This window comes from Condylura cristata, unplaced genomic scaffold (genome assembly GCF_000260355.1).
Source record: "Condylura cristata isolate star-nosed mole 26May11 unplaced genomic scaffold, ConCri1.0 scaffold00038, whole genome shotgun sequence".
Classification (NCBI taxonomy): domain Eukaryota; kingdom Metazoa; phylum Chordata; class Mammalia; order Eulipotyphla; family Talpidae; genus Condylura; species Condylura cristata.
This window is the reverse complement of record NW_004567139.1, coordinates 2,216,518-2,239,287: the sequence shown is the minus strand read 5'-3', so window position 1 is coordinate 2,239,287 and position 22,770 is coordinate 2,216,518. Positions and strand designations below refer to the sequence as shown.

Here is a 22,770-nt window from a genome sequence, read left to right as displayed (position 1 = left end):
ACACACATATACATATACACACACACATACATACATACACACACACACACACACCTATGTATATATCAGCCACTGGGCTGTGTAGTCTCTGAATTAAATCACATGTCATTTCTGGGCATTTAGTTTTATAGAATCTTTCACAGTTACACAGATTTAATGATTTAAATAACCACTAAATTCCACTGCTTTACATCTTCTTCAACTATATAGAAATTCTCACACATGATGAAGATTATAGATTTATTAACAAAATTGAGTTTTGGGAAATGTTTGTAGCCCTCTGTTCATTTGAAAATATTTAGGGCTAAACTGTATGCTCCAAGGAAGCACAATGTAACACTGACCTATAACTAAAATACCAAGGATATGTAAAGATTCCAAGGCAGAAACTAGATGCTTTCCTTACATATTCCTAGTGCCTGATACATGGCCTACCACATAAAGCCCTCGATAAATATTTGACAGAAGAATTGAAATGTTGAATAAATGCCATATTTTCCAATTTAATTTTTCCAAGATTTAAAGACAAAAATTCTTGACTATAGAATTATGGGCAAAAGCACTTTACGATTCTCCAAAGAAGACATTTAAACAGCCAGCAAAGGTGAAAATTAATCATTTATCCTGCCTTTTCTAGGTAATCTTTCTTTTAGGTAATCAAACAATTGATGAGGAAAAATTTTACAGTCACTTATTTACAAAAAAAATGTTTACAGTCACTTATTTTTAGAGAACTGCAAATAAGACCATAATGAGATATCATCTTGCACCTGTGAGGATGATCTCTGTCCGAAAGACCAGAAACAACAAGCTCTGGTGATGACGTGGAGAAAAGGGAGCCTACAGACGCTGCTAGTGGCGATGCAGACTGGCCCAGCCCTTGTGGAAAGCAGTACAGGGGTGTCTCAAAACACATCAGCCATTTGACCCAGTAATTCCACCCCACAGGCATCTATCCAATTACTGCAGTGATATTTACTACAGCTAAGTACCCCAGAGCAAATGAGTCAACCAAGAAAATGTGGTATATATAGACGATGGAATATTGCTCAGCAATCAAAAAGATAAATGCCTATCATTTGCAGCAACATGGATGGATGAAGAAGGGATACTGCAAAGAGAAGTAAGTCGAAAGGATTAAGGTAAATACTAGAGGGGGTCACTGATAAGTGGGCTAGAAAGCAACTAAATTGACAGTCACATCACCGATTGCTGAAGATCAGACAGAACTGAAGTTTCAAGTTGGGGAGGGGATGAGGAGGAGTAAAAACAAGGAATGAAGCAAGTGCAGTGGTCACTACTGGTGGAATATGAGTGAGCTTGAAGGTGAGTGTAGAGATGTGGGTAGTACCTGCTAGGCTTATCCCAATATCCCCTCGACTGAACATAAATACACAAATAAGTTAGTAGAATGTTGTCTACAGAAGGATGGTGCTACAGCTGCCAACAAAGAAGGAACCCAATCTGCCTTGCAGAATTCTAGCAGCTTGAGCCTCAGAAACACCAGCTACAAGGGAATGTGAAAGGAAGATGAAGATTAAAGTTAGGCGTTAACATAAACACAGTCAAGAGAAGAGCTACTCTCTCTCTACCCTTCCTGACAATCAGAAGGATTTAAGCATTGTAGAAGTCCCCAGAGAAAAACTTGCCGGGCAGCAAGTCCTGAGATATATATGCAAAACTTTTCAGTGCTTTTCAGTGACACAGATTTTAAGAAAATTCTCCAGCATAAAATATGGTCACACATAAATGGAGAAGTGGGGGAGCCATGGAAAAAAAAATACTTTTTTTGATTATTCTTTTCTATCTATTCAAATTATTGTTTTAATTAAAACAATCAAGTTTTAAAAATAGTTCTAAATTATTGTTTTAGTTCTTACTAAAAATCTGAAATAAAACAACAAACCCTGAGTTGGCTTCCTCAGAAAAGGCACTGTATTGAAAAAAAGGAAAGAACTGAAGTTTTTATATAAAAGGGAAAATCTGAGAAAAAAGAACGCTTGAAAACTAAACATTTTGAGCATATGAAGTACAACAGGAATGTCTATGGGTAAAAGGAATCTTTCACCAAGTTGAAAAAACACAGAGAGAATCAAAATATGAAAGGGGGGGGGATGGGAAGAGATTTGGAGAATCCAAGAGATTCAGGTTTCTGAAAGTGAGAACAGATGGAGATGGTAGTATACCCTCAAAGAAATAGTGTCAGGCCATTTCAGAGGGCTGGAGGGAAGTCTTTCTGAAAAGGCAGGGTGTGCAAAAGACCTTTCCTGGTGAAGGAGACTGTCAGCTGTATCCAGCGAGGCTGGCCCTAGCAACATGCTGATGAACAACTGAAATGTGGCTTGTGGACATGAAGCCAGAGCTCTTAAATTTTACTGCATTTCATTGCTTTGCAAACCACACCTAACTCATGTCAGCTTGCTAGGTGTTGCCTACAAACAGGGTTAGAAGCATTTTCTCCTCACCATTTCTACTACTACACAATCATCTCCTATCTAGACAACTATGATGTGTTCAGCTATATTTTTATAGCATTTTATAAATATTCTCTAATAAACTAGTGTATCAACAGAATTTTAAAACTATGCTTAAGTCACATTAGGTTCACGAGTCAATCATAGTAATAGGAAAAATTTTAAAACTATAATACACTAATTTCTGGATTTTGTTACTCTTGAAATAAAGTGATGAATGAATGTGAGGTAGTTGCGACGTGCATTAAAACCAGTTTAGGTCTAGATAAAGAAAAATAAGTATCATTTGAAGCCTCTCAGACAGGGGAGGGCACTTACAGTTTTCAAACAGTATTTTCCACCAAGCAATATTATTTTATGGTATCGGGAAGATTCTAGAACAAATGCAGTATTACGTCTAAGAGAGAAGTGTCAGATCCTGTGTGCTCCCTTGCATTTGTCTAGCTAGCTCGTCCTGATCATGAAACACAGTCAAGCCGTCAGCTTGGGCCACCCCACTTCTTACAATGAGAAAATGTCATTGTGTGTAGGGGAAAAAACAGTTCACAGTAGAATTTTGCCTTCAATTCATAATTATTTGCATTTTCTCTGAGTGAAGATAATTATCTAAAGAAGCATAATTATCATAATTAAATAAAACTGCCAGCTTAAAAAGTAAGTTAATGCCAGAGAATTTGTTTTATTTTTAAAGATCATTGAGAAATGAAGTCTATTCCTTATAGCTAACTTTCTGATATTTGAGATTTCTAAATTAATCATGTGAGCAGTCAAACATTTAGCAGCTGAAACTGGTTAGCTTTGGTAGGGGAAAGAAGAAATAAAACTGAATAGCTTTCAAGAACTTTCTCCTGCTCTCTCCACTGCCAGTTCCCACCTTACCCCATTCCACCCCCACCCCCACAAAGGAAAATTTGATGCAATTGAAATGTAATTCCCAAGAACAAATTTGGCTTATCCCCCACGTTAGGAAAATATCCAGGGAGTCTCCCCCACCCCACCCTATCTCCCCTGGTTACTTTGGCAGGCCCAGTAAAAATCAACATGAGAAATTAAAGACAATTTAATTTCATGCACATCAAAAGCCACACGATACTAATTAAAGAATGGCCAAAACAGCCAGTTTAAAGTTTTAGACTAAGAAGCAACAAATCTGTGCAGGACAGTCTTAAAAGTTTGTTTTGGACAATTAATGAGTCAGGAATCCAAATTTCCAGTCCCTGCTTCTGATATAAGGGTGCCTCCCTCCATCTCTGTGTGTAGACAGAGGACCTTTAACACAGAGATGCATATGCACTTTTAGGGGAACAGAGAGGGGGAAGGTCTGAGGAAACTCCTGCTTTCAGGAGGAAGGGAAGTTTAGGGTACTGTTCATCACCGACTGTTCTTTTCATTTGAAACAATCAATATGTTCTTTGGAGCATCTTGGGGTGGCCTGATCTGGAACCTTCCATTCGCGTCAGCTTCATGCAATTGCAGTCATTTCTTGTTTTCTTTCCACTAGTAGAAAGACCTGAAGAGCAATGTCGTGTACCAGAAACAGCATAGGAAGTCAGTTACTTCAGCTCACTCTAATTAGCAACTGCTTGAGTTTTAACTCCTCTAACATCTTAGTTCCCCAGTTTCCTTTAAAAAGCAGGAGTTAGAATAAAACATCTTCAATAAATCAATGTCTTTTGTCAGTAAGGATGTATTTTAACGTTTTATCATTAAAATGTCCAAACATAATCCATCACCTATTTGAACAGCCATCAACAATGAGACTTACATGCTAAAATAATTCAAGTGTGATGACGTGTATATATGTGTATACATTTACATTTAGAAAGCTATATAGACCATGGTAACTGAATGCAATAAAAATACATCCTAGGCAATGGGTTTAAAATTCCCAGAGAAGAATTTCTATTAAAAGACAAAGGGCCCCAAATTTTTGTTAAAATTTAGAAAAAGATGCCTTGCCTGGGAAAATAATGTCTGACAGAGAACAGCCTTTATATTTCCACCTACACCTCAGTGGGCCCCTGGGACTGTTTAATTATATAAACTAAGCTTTTCTTCCCTTTCATTTCTTTTGTGTTTCCTGTTGCTTATGCTCAGTTCTCAGTTCTTTTCATAAAGATCACAGGCTCCTCTGACATTCAGCTGTTCCTTTGCTTTCAGATGGCAACCCAAGGACTAACTCTCGGGCTGGATTAGAGGCCTCAGGTCTTCAATAATTTCATTATTCACTGCTCAAGGCCCATTCTACACTGTCAGGAATCCTTGCTTCTGAATTCAGTACCCAATGTATGCTATGTGTTTTTACAGATTTGTCTGTATATATCTGCATGTTTATATATATGCATGCAATCATGTTGCTACATGTGGCCCACTTCTAATGTCTATCAAAATATAATGCTAAAAATTTTTGAAAATCATTTTTGAAGGAGAAATTAAATTACTAAACTAAACTTTTATGTTGAAAATATCTGACAATGTAATAAAAAAATAACCTGCTGGCAATGGGTATGATATGGTAACATACATTTGAAGAGGTTTAAATCTAAACCTCTAACGCAAAATAGAGTACTGAACCACTATTGCCTCAATGGAAATCATTTAATGAAAAAAATTTGTAAACTGCTGGCCACTGTCTTATAAAGCTTATCTCTAACGTATGTGGTTAGCAAGTCATTTCACACATATGTGTATAAATAAATAACTGAAAGTAAAGTTAGTGACATAATTAATTAGGACTCTTTATAATTATACTATCAAAGCTAATCACTAAGGAAGAGCTAAATGCTTTAGTGGAAATTCCAAGTCTCATTAACTATGGTGCCAGAAATTTTAATTAAAATAGAACACCTCATTTAAATGATTAGCTTTGATAATTTTAGCATGAATAGGTCTAATTTATTAATTAGTGATTGGTGATCACCGTCTCTGACATGTGCATTAGACGGTTTATTAGATACCATACATTAATGATCTGGGGGGATGACTAGACAATATCATTGAAACCAAACTATCCGCTAACTTCAAAATCAGTGCTGTTTGAAAAGAAAAAATGAAAATGAATAGATGGTTCAAAAGTGTCTGTGTTCAAAAAGCAACACATGCGACAAGAAATATTTCACAGCAAGATACAACACAGAGACATGTCATCTCTATGATGGCATAAGTGAATGTTGATTTACTGAAAATTGTTCAAAATGAATGCCTTACAAGTACTTCATTTTCATTAGAAGGCCGTCACGATGGTATCACCAGTATAACACAAAAATGTGCTGCTTCCCAAAGTCTGAGACTTTGAAGTGATGCTTTTAAAAAGAAGTTTATTAACTTATAAGCACCTTTATTTTATTTATTTATGCATACAGAACTAGGGTACCGCACAGAAGAGCAGAGGGTGACAGGACTCACCTGCGTCAGAGTGGGGAGCAGAACATGCAGATCTACTGAAAGACACTGCGGACAGGAGAGGTCTGCTGCGCCATGTGGGTCAGCTCCCCGGCTGGGGATCAAACTCATGCTGAAGTGGCTGCAGCTAGCTTCGAAGTGCTGTGCTTTAACACAATGCACCACCAGAGAGGGCCATAAGCACCTTTAATTTCACTATTTTATAGTGAAGCACATCCTAAACAACAAAAGCTTTGCTAGTTCTATGTTAAATGGAAGTTTTTTAATGTGATAAAACTATTCCACTTAAAAAAAAAAGATTTCTCTCTCAAGATGAAATAACTACAAAGTATAAGGGAGAGAAAAGGTCTCATTTACGACAAAATAAGGAAAATCAACCTAACAATAAATTTAATCAAAAATGAAGGTGTTACATAAGATTTAACAGAGAAGAATTCAGAAAACAAAAAAAGAAGGGAAGGAGCTGGGAGAGAGCGAGGGAAAAAATTAAAATATTAAAGATTGTGCCAGTTCCTAAGTGAGAGACTTAAAACCTTTGTAAAGATAATATGCTCCTCAATTTAAGCCATACATTTAATGCAATTCAAATTAAATCCCAAGAAAGACAGGGAAGAGCTCATGAAGGTAATCTAAACTTCCAGTAGAAAAATCATGGAATGACCCGCCCTCTCCAGCCCTACAGCTCAACACACAAAGGAATAAGAAGAAAAAAAGAATAAGGGAGACACCAAACCATCACATTAGAGTGCTGCAAAGTCTCAAAAATTAAAACAGTGGGACTCTGGTACATAAACATACAAATTCATAAAGGGGAAAACAATATTGGGGGACAGATCCCTCTTACTCAGAGGTTAGCTTGTAAAGTTACTAAAAGAAATCTCAGACAGATAAAAATCATACTAAAAAATTTCTGAATCATGCCAAAATCACTAGAAACTGAGCCTCTGAAAGCTCAGAAGTCAAGAATTAACTTCTATTGTTTCTCTACATTTCATCTCCCTCCCACACATAGCATTCAGTTGAAATGCAAGCATGATACAATGCTATTACAAAGAATTTAACATTCGATTAGGAAGGGACTATTCTACTTAGTGAAAATGCAGTAATTTAATAATGAGTATGAAACAACAGGCTAAACATTTGGAGAAAAATTAAACCAAAATTCCAAGATTACACTGAAATTTGAAAGCAAACTGGAACAAATTTATCAAACTATTTCCATCAAGAATGATTTGTAAATCTGCCCCGGATAAAGAGGATCTTTACATTTTGTCTTCTTCCTCAATCCAGCAATACCAGTAAAGCCCACACAGGGCCCAGCCCATCTAAGCAAATGAGAGTCAGCTTTCACTACATTCAGAGCAAGTAGGGGAAACCATGGATGGCCTATAAAAGAGGATACCTAAAAATTCAAACTGTAAAATGTTAAAGTAGGACAAAGAGCTCATTTGGCGCACCCTGGCCAAGCAGAGAGGAATGTTTGGTGAGGCGACATAACAGGCACAACCACTGGGGAAGACTGATTCAAGTTTCCCCACTAAGTAACTCCCCTCCACTAACCAAGCACACCTTTGTATCTGTAAATGTTATTAAGAGCTAAATGCCACGGTATCTATCCTTGTAAAAGAAAGTGGTAAATTCTTTTCCTGACTTCTACCATGCTAACCTTCCATGCTAACCAGCTATTTCACCTGTCAAAAGAAAACTGAAATTACCATAAAAAAGAAAACTAAAACATAACACGAAAAGCCATCTCCATTCTAGTTAACTATTAAGTCAACAAGTAGATGTTTTCATCCCATCTTAAGTCAACAACTAGATGTTTTCATCCCACATAAGATTCATCTACCAAGGTTTCCAGCAATAAAAGAATTCATGGTACAGTGGGAAATAAGACATTTATTTGCATCATTAGTATTAAAGAAATTATTTTAAAAGACTGGAACTAAACAGCAAGCACATATTCATTCTGTGAGATGATTCATGCAAGAAACGATTTTGTACACTATACACAAAAGTTATCGAAATTCTCTGAAATGTCAAAACCTGCAATGGAGTAAAATAACATTTTTTCTTGTCGAGGTATTTTTTTTCCAGTGTTGCAAGTTAGTCATCACTTATAAACTGCATGCACCAAATGAAGGTGACCAAAAGTTTTTCTAAATGTAATTTCAAAGACTCCATTGAAAATTGAAGGTACTTATATTCATACACTCATAGCTAAATAGTCCTATCAAATGTTAACAGCATAAAGGTAAAAAGAACTTAACTTCAAAATTAAGAACCATTTAATAAATCAATGGTAAAAGTATATCATTCAGTCTTCAGTACTATTCAGTAAAACAGAGACTTCAGAAAATGTTGGCACATAGTTTCCCTCATATTAAGAACTCATTTGGCAAGTTAAATCAAACCATCACAGGTAGCAGCAGTAACAAATGATGCGGCAAGGAACTCCAAAGTCCATCCATCCCTCTGTGAAAGCAATGGGGAAAATAACCAAGCCTGTCACAGTCAACTTTCTGGGAACTTGAAATAAACCTTGCAGCAGCCAGGCAAAGCATTTAACCAAGTAAAACCAAGGCTTTGTGGTATCGCACTTACCCTAAGATTGGCCTCATGCTCTGCACTGCAGCTCAGTGGCAGTCTCAAAAAGAAGAGCTGGTGTTTCTAGCCCCAGTACCAGAAGGAGCAGAACATGCCTCATTCTCAAAGAACTGTAATTATTTGTTTTGACCTGTCTGATAGTTCCCTGGAAGACGGGCTCAAAAAAAAAATAATAATAAAAACAAACACTTGCTCAAGTCATCTAACTCAGAATTCAACCAGTCCTAAAAGGACCATACTGAAAACATTTTTAGGCACATGTAGTGGCTGTTGTCCGAGGCAATGACTAACAGCTGGACCAAGTAACAGACTAACCAGCAACACTGGAAGAAAGGCTGGGAAATGAGCTGGTTTAGGGAATAAGAGCTCAAAAGGCTCTGATAGATGCCTGGGGATCAAGAAGTCCACACACATGCCATGTTCATGCCCAAGAATGACCGGAAAAGGCCCTAGTTTAGGTCTGAATGATATGAAGGTTCTGCAGAAGTAAGATGTGAGGCTAAGCAGAGCTGTATACTACCTGGCTCAGTCCTGAAGGTATCCAAACACACAACCCAGATACTTCTGCAGAATCTGGGCAATGGTTTGGTTCCAAGTGTTTAAGGAAATCTCTACAGCGATTTGCTGACGGCTAAACTAATGGAAATAAACAGCAAGCACATAAGCATTCATTCTGAGATGATTCATGCAATGAAAGCTGTACAGCACAAATTAACTAGATCAGAAGTTAAAAATTAGTTTACGGTTAAAATTAGTGTTTTTTTTTTTAAGATTTATTTATTTGTGCATACAGAACTGGGGTACAGGTCAGAGGCTCAGGGGCGGTGAGAGGCTTCACCAGAGACAGAGCGGGGAACAGAACAGGCAGATCGACGAAGTACACTGCTGAGGGGAGCAGCGGGCGGGCCAGGAGAGGTCTGCCGCACCATGTGGTCACCTCCGGGGCAGACGGGAATCGAACTCATGCGGAAGCGGCTTTAGATTTTCAGTGCTGTGCTTTAACCCGCTGCGCCACCAGGGAGGGCCTAAAATTAGTATTTTTAATAAATGACAACAAAATAAAAAGCAAAAGTGTAAGAAAAGACATCCTATGTAAACTATGACCAAACAAAAATTATCCAAATATCAGAAAAATATACTTGAAGACAAAAATTGTTATGAGAAAGATATAATAATAACAGATCAATTTATCAAGAAGACAATCAAAAAAATATATAACCCCAATGGCAGAGTTCCAAAATACGTGAAACACAAACTGACAGAACTGAAAGAAGAAATAAGCAAAATACAATAATAGTTGGAAACTTCCATACCCTGTTTTAATAATGGAATTAAAACCCACACAATCCAAAGGAGACAGAAAATATGAACAACAATATGAACCAAACAGAACTAACACATCTATAAAATATTCCACTGCATATGAGCAAAATATATATTCTCCTCTAGTGTACCTAAATCATTCTTCAGAATAGACTCTAATAGGTCAAAAGTCTCAAATTTTAAAAGATTACGATGATACAAGTGTGATTTCCAGCCATAAAAGCATGAAATCAGAAATCAAAAGAAACGAAAATTTGGAAAACTCATTCTGTATACTCGCTTGTTTCTATTTTGTCAAGTATGTAGCCTAAATATTGTTCTAAAGGTCTACCCAGGCAATTAAGAAAGAAAAAGAATTAAGAGGCTTCAGACTGAAAAGGAAGAACAAAAGTATATTTACCAATGACTCCATCTTCTACATGGAAAAAAAACAAACAAACCCAAGGCACCCACAAAAAAATCTATTAGAATTAACAGAGTTCAACAAGGTTGAAGATTCATAAGCAAGATACATTAATTGTACTTCTAAAACATTAGGAATGAAAAATTCAAAATAAAATTAAGAAAACAATTTTGTTTAAAATAGCATGAAAGGTCTAAAATACTTAGGAATAAACAACAAAAGAAATAAAATATTTACACTTGGAAAATTGTAAAACGCTATTGATGTGTTAAGGCCTAAATAAACGGAAATAAATCCTATGTTCAGATACCAGAAGACTTAGTGTTAAAATGGCAATAATCCTCAAATGAATCTACATATTTAAAGCAAACCCTTTTCAAATGCTAGGGAGGCATTTTGTTTTGTTGTAGAAATTTATAAACGGATCTTAAAACTCATATGGAAATTCAAGGGACCTAGAATAATCAAAATATTTTTGAAAAAGAACAACTACAAAAATTCATGTGTACAAATATAAAACTCACAATAAAGCTACAGTACACAAAACAATGTAATACGACATAGGACATAAAGACCAGTGAATGGACTGAGAATCCAGAATAATCCCATGTCAATTGAGTTTTCAAGGTTGTCAAGGACATTTAATGGTGCAAAGAACAATCTTTTCAACAAATAGCGTTTTGCGCGAACTGGATAACCCTATGAAATCTGACACTTAACCTCATAAATTAGCTTAAACAGAATCAAAGAACTAAGTGTAGGAACTAAAACTATAAAACTAGAAAAGGTGATGTAAAGCTTCATGAACCTGGAGGAGGCAAGAGATTTTCAGACAGGATACCAAAAGCATAGCACCAAAGAAAAGGGAAGAGACTGGACTTTATACAAATTTATAACTTTCATGCTTCCATGGATACTATCAGGAAGGTGAAAAGACAATGCACAGAACGGGAGAAAATAGTGCAAATCATTTATGTCATCAAATCTAGTATCCAGAATATATTAAAAATAATGTTGAAACTCCACCACAAGAAGACAACCAATATTTTTAAATGGGCAAAGGATCTAAATAGACATTTCCCCAAAGAAATCACACAAATAGTGAATAAACACTCAAAAAGATGCTTCACATCATTAGTTCCCAAGAATATGGACAGCAAAACCACCATAAGGTCCCACTCATAGCCACTAGGATGGCTGTCCTTTAAACTGAAAGGGGTGGGGGAGCAGAACCCTCCTACATTGCTGGTGAAGATGTAAAGAGATGCAAGACACTGTGGAAGACAGTTTGGCAGTCCTTCAGAAAGTTAAACATAGAGTTCCCACGTGACTCAGGAATTTTAGGTACATACGTAAGAGAATTAAAAATACACTTTCACGCAAAAACTTGTTCGCAACTGTTCATGGCAGCATTATTCTCAACAGGGAGCGCCGGGGGAGCAACGGAAATGTCCATCAATGGTGGACAAGCCGACTGTGCCTAGCCACACCACAGGATGTTATCCAGCCATAAAGAAGGGGGAAGGACAGACATATGCTACCCACTGGATGAGTTTCGAAAGTGCTAGGCTTAAAGAAGCCAGAAGCTAGAGGTCATATAGCTGATTCCACCTATGACTGCCTCCTGGTTACAGGGTTTCTGAGGAGAATAGAGACCATCTGGCATTAGGTGGTGCTGACTGCTACACAGTACTGTGCATGCCAGAACCCACCAAACTGCACCTTGATATGGCTAAAAGGTTAAATTTTTATTATATGAATTTTATCATAAATGTAAGAAGATAGGCAGAACTAAAACATCACTTTACTGAAAATTACATTACTATTGACTTGTAAAGCCATTCCATTGTAATTTGAAATAATGTGGGTGTGTAGAATTTTGAAAAGTATAACTTCAAACTTCTCAGTCTTCACAATGCACAGATACAGACACCAATTCATGTTATGCTCACAATTACATTAGGAACCTAAGACAACAATTAAGCTCTTTTAATGACCATTACCATATAAATTGAGCCAATCAATCAAGACGCAAACAATATAACCTCCCAAACCCTACAAAATAAGATATAGAACTTTCCCTATGAAACTTGACTTTTTAATCAGCAGCTGATTTGCAAAACATGTGAATGATTATTCTGAAGCCTTTAGAAATCATTTAGGAATTGCCAAAATGAAGCTGTCAAAATAGATTTTTCATCTATCAAAACAGGAAATGTTTATCCTGTTTTAAGAAGAAATCTGTGATGGAAAATGACCACAACCAGACCACACGTTCTCATCTGTCATCACCACTGACATCAGCTTTCTCTGAAAACAAGTAGACAATGTTTTTACATTCACAGTAAATGGCACTCATCTGGAAGTTTCATAACCTGGAATTAGTAGGATTTTCATATCAATCAAGGCCTAGAAAGATGTTCTTTGGAAATACCTATGTATTTTAAGATGAGCATTCAGTCACCTTAAAATGCTTAGTGAGCTGAGTCAATCTGAGATTAAACAGCCTCCAGTTGGGCTCTCTGGGCCTCAGCAGACAACTGGCAGCAAGTGCCTCGGGCTAGGGAAGCACCAGAGGAGACAGCGGAGCCGGGACTGGTCCTGGCTGCCAACGCCAACAACTCAGGGAGGCCCAATCCACAAGCTGGTAAGCAACGAATGTAGCTTAAAGCAAAAAGACTTGCTTTTACAGTCATTGTTACAAACGAGTCCCCCACGTTCGATTCCCCCAGATGAGACCACAAAGCCGCTTGAATGAACAGTCCCCTCAAGTGAGCCAGAGAGGGCGCATTCCCAAACAGCATGGAAGACCCCCAGGGGCTTCCCTTTCAACAACAATGACCATTCTACAAAGTCTGAAATACTACATGAGGGTGGAAATTAAAATAAATTCCAAGATTACCTTTAAAAGACTTCTAGATTTAGTAAAATCTGTCCACAATAACGAGAATCAGAATGCACTTACATTTTTCACTCAACTCATCCCCAAAAGAAAAAAGACAAAGACGTTTACCTCTTCTAAGCTAGGGAGCGAAGAAGAAGATACTGTTCGAGATGACAGTGGGTGAAATGGCTCTTGACCAATCGCATGTGGATGATTCTGGATTTGTACAAAAGGGTTCTGCGGTGGCCTGGGCGGCAACGGAGGTAGGCCGTAGGGGAAACCCGGCCCCATCAGGTGATTCTGCTGCAAGTTAGCAAAAGTCCATGCTCCATCAGGTGCCAGGTATTTCAAGGGAGGAGGGGCAAGGTGTTCGGATGGCAACGAGAAAGGCGAGTTGAATATCTGGGGTGGTAGGCGCGGCGGATACGCTGGGTTGCTGGCTACTTCAACGTCTCTGTTGCTGTCATTGAAGTTAGGGAAGTGGCTGCTGTGGTCAGCGTTGGACGAGGGGGAGGGGACTGCTGGTGGGCTCCTAGTCTGAATTTGTCTATATTGCAAAAGTCTTGATTGAGGTGGTGGCATTTCGGCTAACTCCCGTGTCTCACTTTGATCGCGATTAGACAGCTCTCTGATTAAGTCTTGAAGCCTACACAAAGATGATGAAACATGAGGGGGAGAAAACAAAAGAGAAGCTCTATCACATTAAGAAGCACTCACTCAACTACACGTGTCATTTCTACGAAGAAAAGCCTAACAATTAGAAAAACATAAATTCATCTCAAACGTAAGCGTTAACATCCACAGATGACACGAGGTATCCCCAATTGCCCGATTGTGCTCCCTTGACGCTGGAAACGGCTGACCTTGCTGCCACCTGCCTCTGATTCGTGGCAACTGAACAAGGTCCCCATGATGGTGGCCTTTTCCGTGGGACTAGGAAACATTTCACTGCCTTCACATGAACACTGGCCATAAAAACAAATTCATGCCAGGACAGAAGATGGTAGTTAAAGGTTGGTGGAATTCAGTATGACTAGGGGGAAAAAATCAATGATAAATTTAAAATTTTGGAATTTTAATCATTCCATTACTCCTGTGCTTACTCATTCTTTATAAACTTATAAAGTTTAAACTTATAAATTCTTTCTTTCCAGTAGTACTGAGTATTTTACAGACAAAACACCCACTACAGGGTATGTTCTGCTTCTCTTTTAAAAGAGACTCAGAGCACACCGAGCTTTGCAAGAATTACTTCTAAATGGACTCTGAACTCAGAGTCACAGAGCCAGGGAGCAAGTGCCTAGAAGGCCAGCACCCAACTCCTTCGGGACAAACCTGAGGCTGAAAGGCCAATATTCACAAACAGACAACCGGGAGGGCTCATGTCACAGAGGCTGTGCCAGCCTGCTGGGATACCTTGAGTCCGCTGCTTCTGCTTCCTCTTCAGTGCTGTTGGGAAGCTTCCAGTCTGCCCTCAGGGGTGGCTGATGTAACCCCACGGGCGGCGGTGGGGGAAGATGTTGGAGGTGCGGGTGGGGGTGGGGGTGGTGCGGGTACGGAATACCGCCCTGACTGAGATAGGCGTGGTGTTCGCTCCACTGCTGCAACCGCACCTGCTGCTGCCGCAGCGTCTCCAGAGCCACACTCCCGTGCACACGGTCTACAAGAACATTGTCGCAAGGTTTCAGCTGTCATGCATTTGAAGTTCCAAGCTAAATTTTTCAAGAGATTTTACAAGCAGACTTTCCCCACAAAGGCCAAAAGTGACTACCGATTCATTTTGGAAAAGGTCGATGTTCTCTAAATTTGCCAGGTACCAGAGTTAGGGCAACGAGGGCGATTCTTCCTTGTAACATAACGACACCACCTGGTACCAACTGGGGGCTAAACACGAGATTAGATTCTGCAATTAGATTCTGATTATTAGATTGACTGATTTCTGCTGGCATTATCTGAATGAATCAATCCTGACGCAAATTAGTATGATATAGTACATCTGACTTTAAGTAAATAGTTTCTGTATTTGTCATCCCCAGCAGTGAGAGGAGAACTTACCTAAGGCCTCCCCTATGGGCAATCCTGGGGGGTTCTCATCAGTGAAGTTATTCAGGTGTGAAGGAAGAATGGGGCCGGACTGTGCAATGGCTCGCAGAGGACTGTGGCCTTCTTGCAGCATTGGGGGGGGCTGCTCAGGAATCACAGCCTCTGCAGGAGGAGACTGTGGTCGCTGAGAAACTGCGTTATTAAAAAAAGCGCCGTTGGGACCCGCCTGATAGGCAGGAGAAAGCTGAGGCGGCGGCTGCTGAGTCAGCTGATTCTGCTGCTGGACTACCTGATGTGGTTGAGGTGGTATTTGATTTGGCTGTTCAGGCAAATTATTCTGCTGCTGACTTATCAAGGCATGCTGCTGTGGAATTGGAAATGGTGGTCTGGGTAACTGAGGGAGGGGGTGAAAATGACGACCGGGGATTGCATACTGTGCATGGGGAGCAGGAAGAGGAAGATTTATGTGTCTTGGATTAAGATTATCTTTGCGATGGAATTTGGTATTAGGATAAACAACACCAGGGCGTGATTCAGGACTTCTGTTCTGTGGGTTTGATTCCAAATCAATCTAGAAAAAAATAAGAAGCATTTAAACTGCAGAAGATCAAGTCCAGTGGTCCTCTACCTCTCCCACACTAGCTCTTCCAAAGGCTATGATACACTCTGAGGAGGGCAGGAATTCTGGGTGCTGCCCTGATCACTTTCTGACAAATATGGGAATTAATGCTTTTCAAATAAGGAAAAAAATTAAATAGTAAAAGCAGCATATTAACTTTGAGTCATAAAGACTATCGTTTTATTATACAGTCACTTTAAATTCCTTTGAAAACACTTTTAATTTCATTCTTTCTTGGAAAAATAGCCATTTATCTCCTCTTGATATAAATTATTACAGTGTTTTTTTTCCTTCTGATTTTATTGTTTTTACACATCTCTTTCCTCAAACACATCTATATTAATTTTTAAAAGTTACAATTTAAATAACTTGGAAGTGAACAAACAATTAAGTGGTACTATATCACATAAAGCCATTTTTGCTACTAAGATCTGATTTTTAGGGCCCTCGCTGGTGGCAGAAAGGCACAGCACTGAAGCTATTGCAACCACTGCAGTACAAGTTTGATCCCCGCCCCAGGGGTGACCCACATGGCGCAGCTGACCTCTCCTGACTCACCCACTGCTGTCCTCAGCAGTGGACTTTGTCCATCTGCCTGTTCTATTCCCCCCTCTGTCTCTGGTAAATCCTCTCACTGTCCCCACCCCACCTCTGACCTGTACCCCCGCTCTGTATGCATAAATAAATAAATAAAATCTTTGAAAAAAAAAACTGATTTCTATTCCCTCACCCAACATTTACATTCACCCAAAGGCATTATTATATCTGATTCTGAACATTAAAAAACAGTAAGACTTGCAATGTACCCACAGAGTTAGAGTAGGGGTTGGCAAACTACTGCCCCCACTCCCTGTTGGGCATTTCTGGCTCACAAATTTTTTTTACAGATTTTTTTTAATGTAATAGTTTATGTTTACATCATTTTGTACCTTTTCCCATCTCAGTTGTAATCCCTGATGGCTCATTAAGTTTTTGTAAATAAAATGTTGCCGGAACATAGCCATATTGTTTATAAATTATCTGAGTTTAATTTCCTACTACCATGGCAGAGTGGAGTGAGTGATACCTATGGCCCACAAAGTTTAAAGATTTATTCTCTGGTCCTTTGCAGAAAGTTAGCTAAGCCCTGGTTTAGAGACCAGTAAGAGTTAACAACATTTAAACATATCAATAGTGCAGTAAGAGGATATACCATGAGGTCCTCGTGCCTGAGAAAATTAAAGGTAATTCATAGAGGCTCAAGAAGTCGAGCTGAAACTTCTCAAGGAAGTAGACTTCTCAAGGGAAGGACTGTCTAAAGAACAGTAATAGCTATCCAAGGTGAAGAGAAGAGAACAAAATACAGTGAATTTGAGGAGCATGAGAAGTTTTGTGTACACAGAGATGCAACTTCACTTGTTTATATGTTAATCTCTCCCTTCCTTAGCTCCAGCTGCAAGAGCCCAATCACACGAAAGTATGAATGAGTGAAAAAAGAATAGAAACATTTACTTAAACTGTACACTGTAGTATTAGTATCACCTAAGATTTGTAAGCCAGAATGTACTGTCACCCTTTTGAAACACAAGTTTGATCATAAGTGATGACAATGTGAAAAATGCAAAGTAAGACAGAAAGAGGCGACTGTTCTTTACCAGCTCTGTCTAGCATCAATGAGCCATTCTGGCGCCCCCAATTTCCTACAAGTTTCAGTGTTAAAACAGGCACTGGGGTGCGGCGTACTTGCCCCACCAAAGGCCGTTAGGTTAGAAGTGGAGTTCACCACTCTCAAACACCAGCACAAGCAGCTTGCTCCTGAGCTGAAGCCGGCATACATCTGGTGATGTATTTGCACTATGTAAGTACTGATGCAATGTACCAGTCATCTCCCAAATACAACTTAATTACTGGCTCAAGTGAACTGTCATTACATTTGGCCAAGAAGGTCTGGAAGATAATAGGATGGATCTAACTGTCCAGAAAAAGAAATAAGAATGACAACCCTGTCGCAGTCTTTCTAAGTAGCTACAATCCCTGCTACACATGGCTCAACACCTGATTAGAGTTTTTTATAAACATTTTCCCCCATAAGTCTTTATCTTTTAAATGACATTCATATGGGACATACTTTTTCTAAGACGGCATTGTTGATAGTCACACTCAGATCTAGGAGGGAGATCAACACTAGATGTCAAGGTTAGCTGTGGATAAGCTGCCGTTATAATTCCCTCCTTCACTTCTGATTTAGACATGGACAGGAAGCTAGGTCAAGGTGAAATTTAGATCTACAACACTGCAATGGGCTACCCAGGGAAAGGGACAGAATATGATCTGCAGAAATCTGAGTCTATTATTATCAGAATTTGATTATCCTCTGTAACAGCCTCTTCATACTGAGGCGGCGAATCAAAGAGCAGGAATTCCTCCCCACGACCCCTCCCTGCTGCTCCCCCCCACCCCTCAGCCACATTTCCACCTGCAGGTCCCAGGACAAAGGATCAGGGCAGGCAAGAAAATGAAACATGTCTATCAGGTTGCCTATTTCCCTAGCAGAAGGATCTTAACAGGAATTTAAAAACAAGGGTATGAGAGACATTTAGTTATCTTAGCTTTAATTGGCTTGTGCCTAAGACTCTTGCCATCAGTTTTGCCTCTGGCTACAACTACTGCTGATACTACTGTTATACCATCCTAACATGTGTCTGTCTCTCTGAACCCCTTCAAAATGACATAGGGCTCCTAATTTCATTGAAACACCCCAGGAGGCTCTCCCTGGCTGCTTCACTCACACGGCTGCTACTCCATTGGGTACTGAATCCACCCAGTTGTAGAATTAAACCAAAGGGCCTTCTAGGACATTAGTAACTGAATATAGAGAACAGCTGCTTAAAGCAAAGCTGATGACGGAGACACAGATATGGAAGTCATTATCATAGAGTGGGCATTTTAAAATCATGGGGTTGGGCTAGTTTAACTGTAGGAAAGCAGAGAATACAAAGAGAAGAGAAAAACCTCAACTCAACAATTGGGGACAGATGGAAATGGGGTAGACAGGAACTTATAAAAAAGACAGTGTTAGAAAGAGTTGTGAAAAGTATAAATATATGTCAAAGAAACATGTATAAAGGGCAAAGTACCAGAGAAAAGTTAAATAAGACTGATTAAAGTGTGTTCATAACATTTGACCACTGGGAGTGCAACAGTTTCAGTGAAATGTGGAGGCCAAATACCAGAATGCATGGGTCTCTTACACAGGAAGAGACAAAAAGAAGAAAGTAGGCCATGGCTAAGAGTTTAAGGTCAAAGAAAGTGTCTCCTTAAAAAACACCCAATCCGCAACTGATTGACAGGCTGGAAAGCACCAATGGATAAATGAGGAACAAAAGCAATGTGTAAGGTGACAGGAAGAGGAGTGGCGAGTCTTCCTGGGAACTCTTAGATTGGTGATAAGGAAGGAAGGATGTTCAAAGGATACAGAAGAAACAATGAGACTAAGCTTTTAAATTAACAGGGTGAAATCCTGATAATGTAACTTAAGGCAACGTGACGTCACCTCCTGCTCATAGGTTAACCGAAGGCAGAAGGGAATTAGGATGAGAAGAACTGCTCAGAAAACTGAGCAAAGAGAATCAGGTACATGTAAAAGAAATCCCTGGTTCCCTCAGATTAAAAAAAATGACTTTCTAGTGGCACTAATTCAACCATAATTTCATTTTCTCCAAGTGACTTGCAAGCACAGACACAGGAAGTAGACAAATGGACAGAGGGGTTAAGAGAGAACAGATGAAGGACTTAAGAAAGTCTGCCTTCCGCTAAGGCAGTTAATTCTCCTTCCTTCTCTAAAACAGCTCTCTTCATTTTGAGAAAATTTTCAGTGACACATCTGTCACTGTGTCTTCATCTACTACTTTATCAGAGAAAGCCTCTTCATTTAAGTCTAACCCTGAATAACACAACTTGAGAAATATTACTGATAAATGAAATAATGTAGCCAAAGAAAAAGTGCAGGGAGAGAGGACAGCATGACTACCACATTCTTGTGATACAATGAACATAAGAGATACACATAAAAAGGCATAAATTTGTCTTTAAAACATCAAGATTCTAAGGCTGTCCATTAGACTAAACCCTCTAGAAAATGCGCTCATTAAACAAAAGCAGCATACCTGTTTGGATTCTACAGGCTTTTTCTCTGGCGTCCGAATCTTATTAATTTCAGGTCCAGGGTTACTTGCTTCACTCTTACCTAAGAAAATATTTTAAAATTCTTATAAAGTGTCTTCAGTAGATGCTACATTTCCAATAACGATACAACATTACACAAAGCAGAATATTTTAAACATTTACCACTCAGTACTATCATTTTATATGTCTGTGTGGGTTTTGTTCTTAAATTTTAAGAACTACAATTTCTCCCTGAGAAAGAAAATTCATAAATGAAGCAAAACTCATTAAAACAAGCAAAGCTTAAAAGGCAAATAAACTTAAAACATTAAACAGTCCCAAAGATAACTACCCAATTCTCAGGAATTTAATTTCATTTGTTTTAAACTAAAGATTAAAAAAAAAAAAACCAAAAAACAATAAACCTTGGCATTCTTGCCAATTCATAAATAAATACTTGAGTCTTTGGTCATTACAAATACAAGTAAGCAAAAATTCATATAAAGTATCAATCCAATTAAGTAAAGGAATCTAAACTGAAAAATAAGGTACTCTAAAAGAAATGATGTTATACTTTTAAAAAATAACAGATGTAGTAATAAATAAGTGGATAATAAACAGTAGAGAAAGCAAAATGAAGGTTTAAAAAAACCCCACAACTGCAAGACTTATATAATGCCATTTTACAAATATGATAGGCTTTTAATCTATCACAGTTAACAGCCAGATACTTAAAGTTCCTTGAAAAAAATCCTTGATTTGGATTCATCTCAGAAAGAGTCAAAGATTCTCTTAGAATCTTTGTGGAACTTACCAAATGACTTATCTCATGCTAGAATAGCCTCAATACTAAACTTCAAGAAAAGAAAACTAAAATGTCTGCGATGAGAAGTATACCATGAATTTAGTAAAGGCATGGCAACAGAAACAACACAAGATGAGTTACAAAGAGATTTTTAAACTTGAAAAGAGAAAGTGTGAACTGTGGGAAAACTGTACACAACCTAGTATGTGTGTAGATGGAGATGATGAGACCGAAAGAATATTTGTTATCTGAAGAAATAAAGAGTAAAAATTCCCAAACTTGATGCTTAATGAACACTAAACCACAGATCCAGAAAGCTCAACAAACCACAAATACACAAAGCATGCAGAAATCTATACCAAGAGACATCATAATCAAATTTCTAGAACTTTTACGAAAAGTGAACATACTACTTATGGAAACAAAGAAAAAAAAAGATAAGGATAGTATCAGGTTTCTCACTAGAAACAGTGCAAGCAAGGAAATAGTACAGCATCATTAAAGTACTGAAAGATTATAAACTGTCAAGCAAGAATTCTATACAATGAAAAAATATCTTTCAATTATAAAGGTTTACAAAGACTTTTTTTGACATAAAAATGCTGAAAGAATTCATCACCAGCAGATTGTACCACTAAGAAAATTAAATCCTTCAGGTAAAAGAAAAAGTTATCAGATGGAAACATGGCTATAATGAAAGAAATAATAATTACCAGAAAACTTAACTATATGGACAGATAAATATTATTTTTCTTATTATTTAAAAGTCCTTAAAAATAAACTTAACTGTTTAAAAAATAAAACAGTTTGGGGGGGTCTACAACATATATGAGTAAAATGCTTGAAATGAGTCATAAAGTTAAGAGAGGAAAAAATTAAAATATTGTTAAGATTACATCACTACACATAAAGTGAAGTATAAATTGGAAAGTAGACTGTGATAAGTTAAAGTGTCTAATATACATCTTAAGCAAAATCCAAAGTAAGAGCTAAGAAAAAATAGCAACACAAAATATACTCAACTAATGCAAAAGAAGTCAGAATAAAGAAAACGGGAACTAAAAAGACAGACTGGACAAATCTAACACAGATAGCAAGATAGTAAAATCAAACCTAACTATATAAATAATTACATTAAGTATAAGTGGTCTAAAAACCCCAGTAAAAGATAAACTGTTACACTCAACTAAGAAGAAAAAGTCATATTATTTTCTTACCACAATGTATTGTGTCCAGATACATAGCTGGGTACAGTTAAAAGCACAGGGACACGGGACACAAGTCAGGCTGCCTGGGGCTGGGGCAGGAGGAGACTGAATGCTGAGGGGTGTGAGGGAACTTTCTGAGGTAACAGAAGCAGCCTGTTATCTTGACGCTGGTGTTGCTTAACAACTACACATTTGTCAAAATACTTCAAACTCTACATCTAAAAACGGGAATCTTTGTGCATAAAATTAGACCCAATGAAGATGATTTTTAAAAATAGAGTGAGTAGTTTTTTCATATTTATAATTCCAGTAGACCATAAGTTATTATTTGCCTAAGAAATTACTTTTAAGTCAACTATCACCACAGTAGCATTCATGTGTAGAATGCCACCAAACGTTTTGGATCAACGAAACGCTTCAAAGGGAGAGGATTCTGTCTCAATGGAAACTGATACCAATCTTAAGTGATAGGTTACATGGAAATATTCTGTACACATATTTGTATCTTATGGAGGGAGGATGCATCAAAGGAATCTAAAATCTGTAACAGGTTAATAACCAAGCTGTTAAAGGAAAGCCTCAGGCGGACACACTTGGTGTATCACCAATTTAGGAAAATGAGCAGCAGAGCAACTCACCATTTCTTTGTTCATGCTGCTCCTTCTCCTGGTGTTGGTTTTGCGGCTGCCCTATGCTGACAGGCGGGTGATGCCCAAGGCCGTAAGGTATAGGAGAGCCCCGCCCGTGGGTCTGCAGGAGGTTCATATTGTACGCCATCGCTGCCTGGTGTGTGATTATTCGAGGATCAACTGCAAACCTACCCTGGTATCCTGTCCATGGTACCTAGGTCATCACAAGA

The 22,770-nt window shown here is 38.3% G+C and overlaps 1 protein-coding gene across 1 annotated transcript in view; it reads right to left on the bottom strand.

The window, feature by feature from the left end:
- Window positions 1-22,770, bottom strand: part of HELZ (helicase with zinc finger) — a 138,480-nt gene that overhangs the window by 6,108 nt on the left and 109,602 nt on the right. Inside the window, exons 27-31 of the mRNA XM_004693451.2 lie at window positions 22,550-22,754; window positions 19,901-19,980; window positions 15,149-15,707; window positions 14,510-14,753; window positions 13,223-13,739 (exon numbers count right to left, since the gene is read on the bottom strand). Of these exons, the coding sequence (XP_004693508.1) occupies window positions 13,223-13,739; window positions 14,510-14,753; window positions 15,149-15,707; window positions 19,901-19,980; window positions 22,550-22,754 (1,605 nt within the window). The remainder of the gene's footprint in view (window positions 1-13,222; window positions 13,740-14,509; window positions 14,754-15,148; window positions 15,708-19,900; window positions 19,981-22,549; window positions 22,755-22,770) is intronic.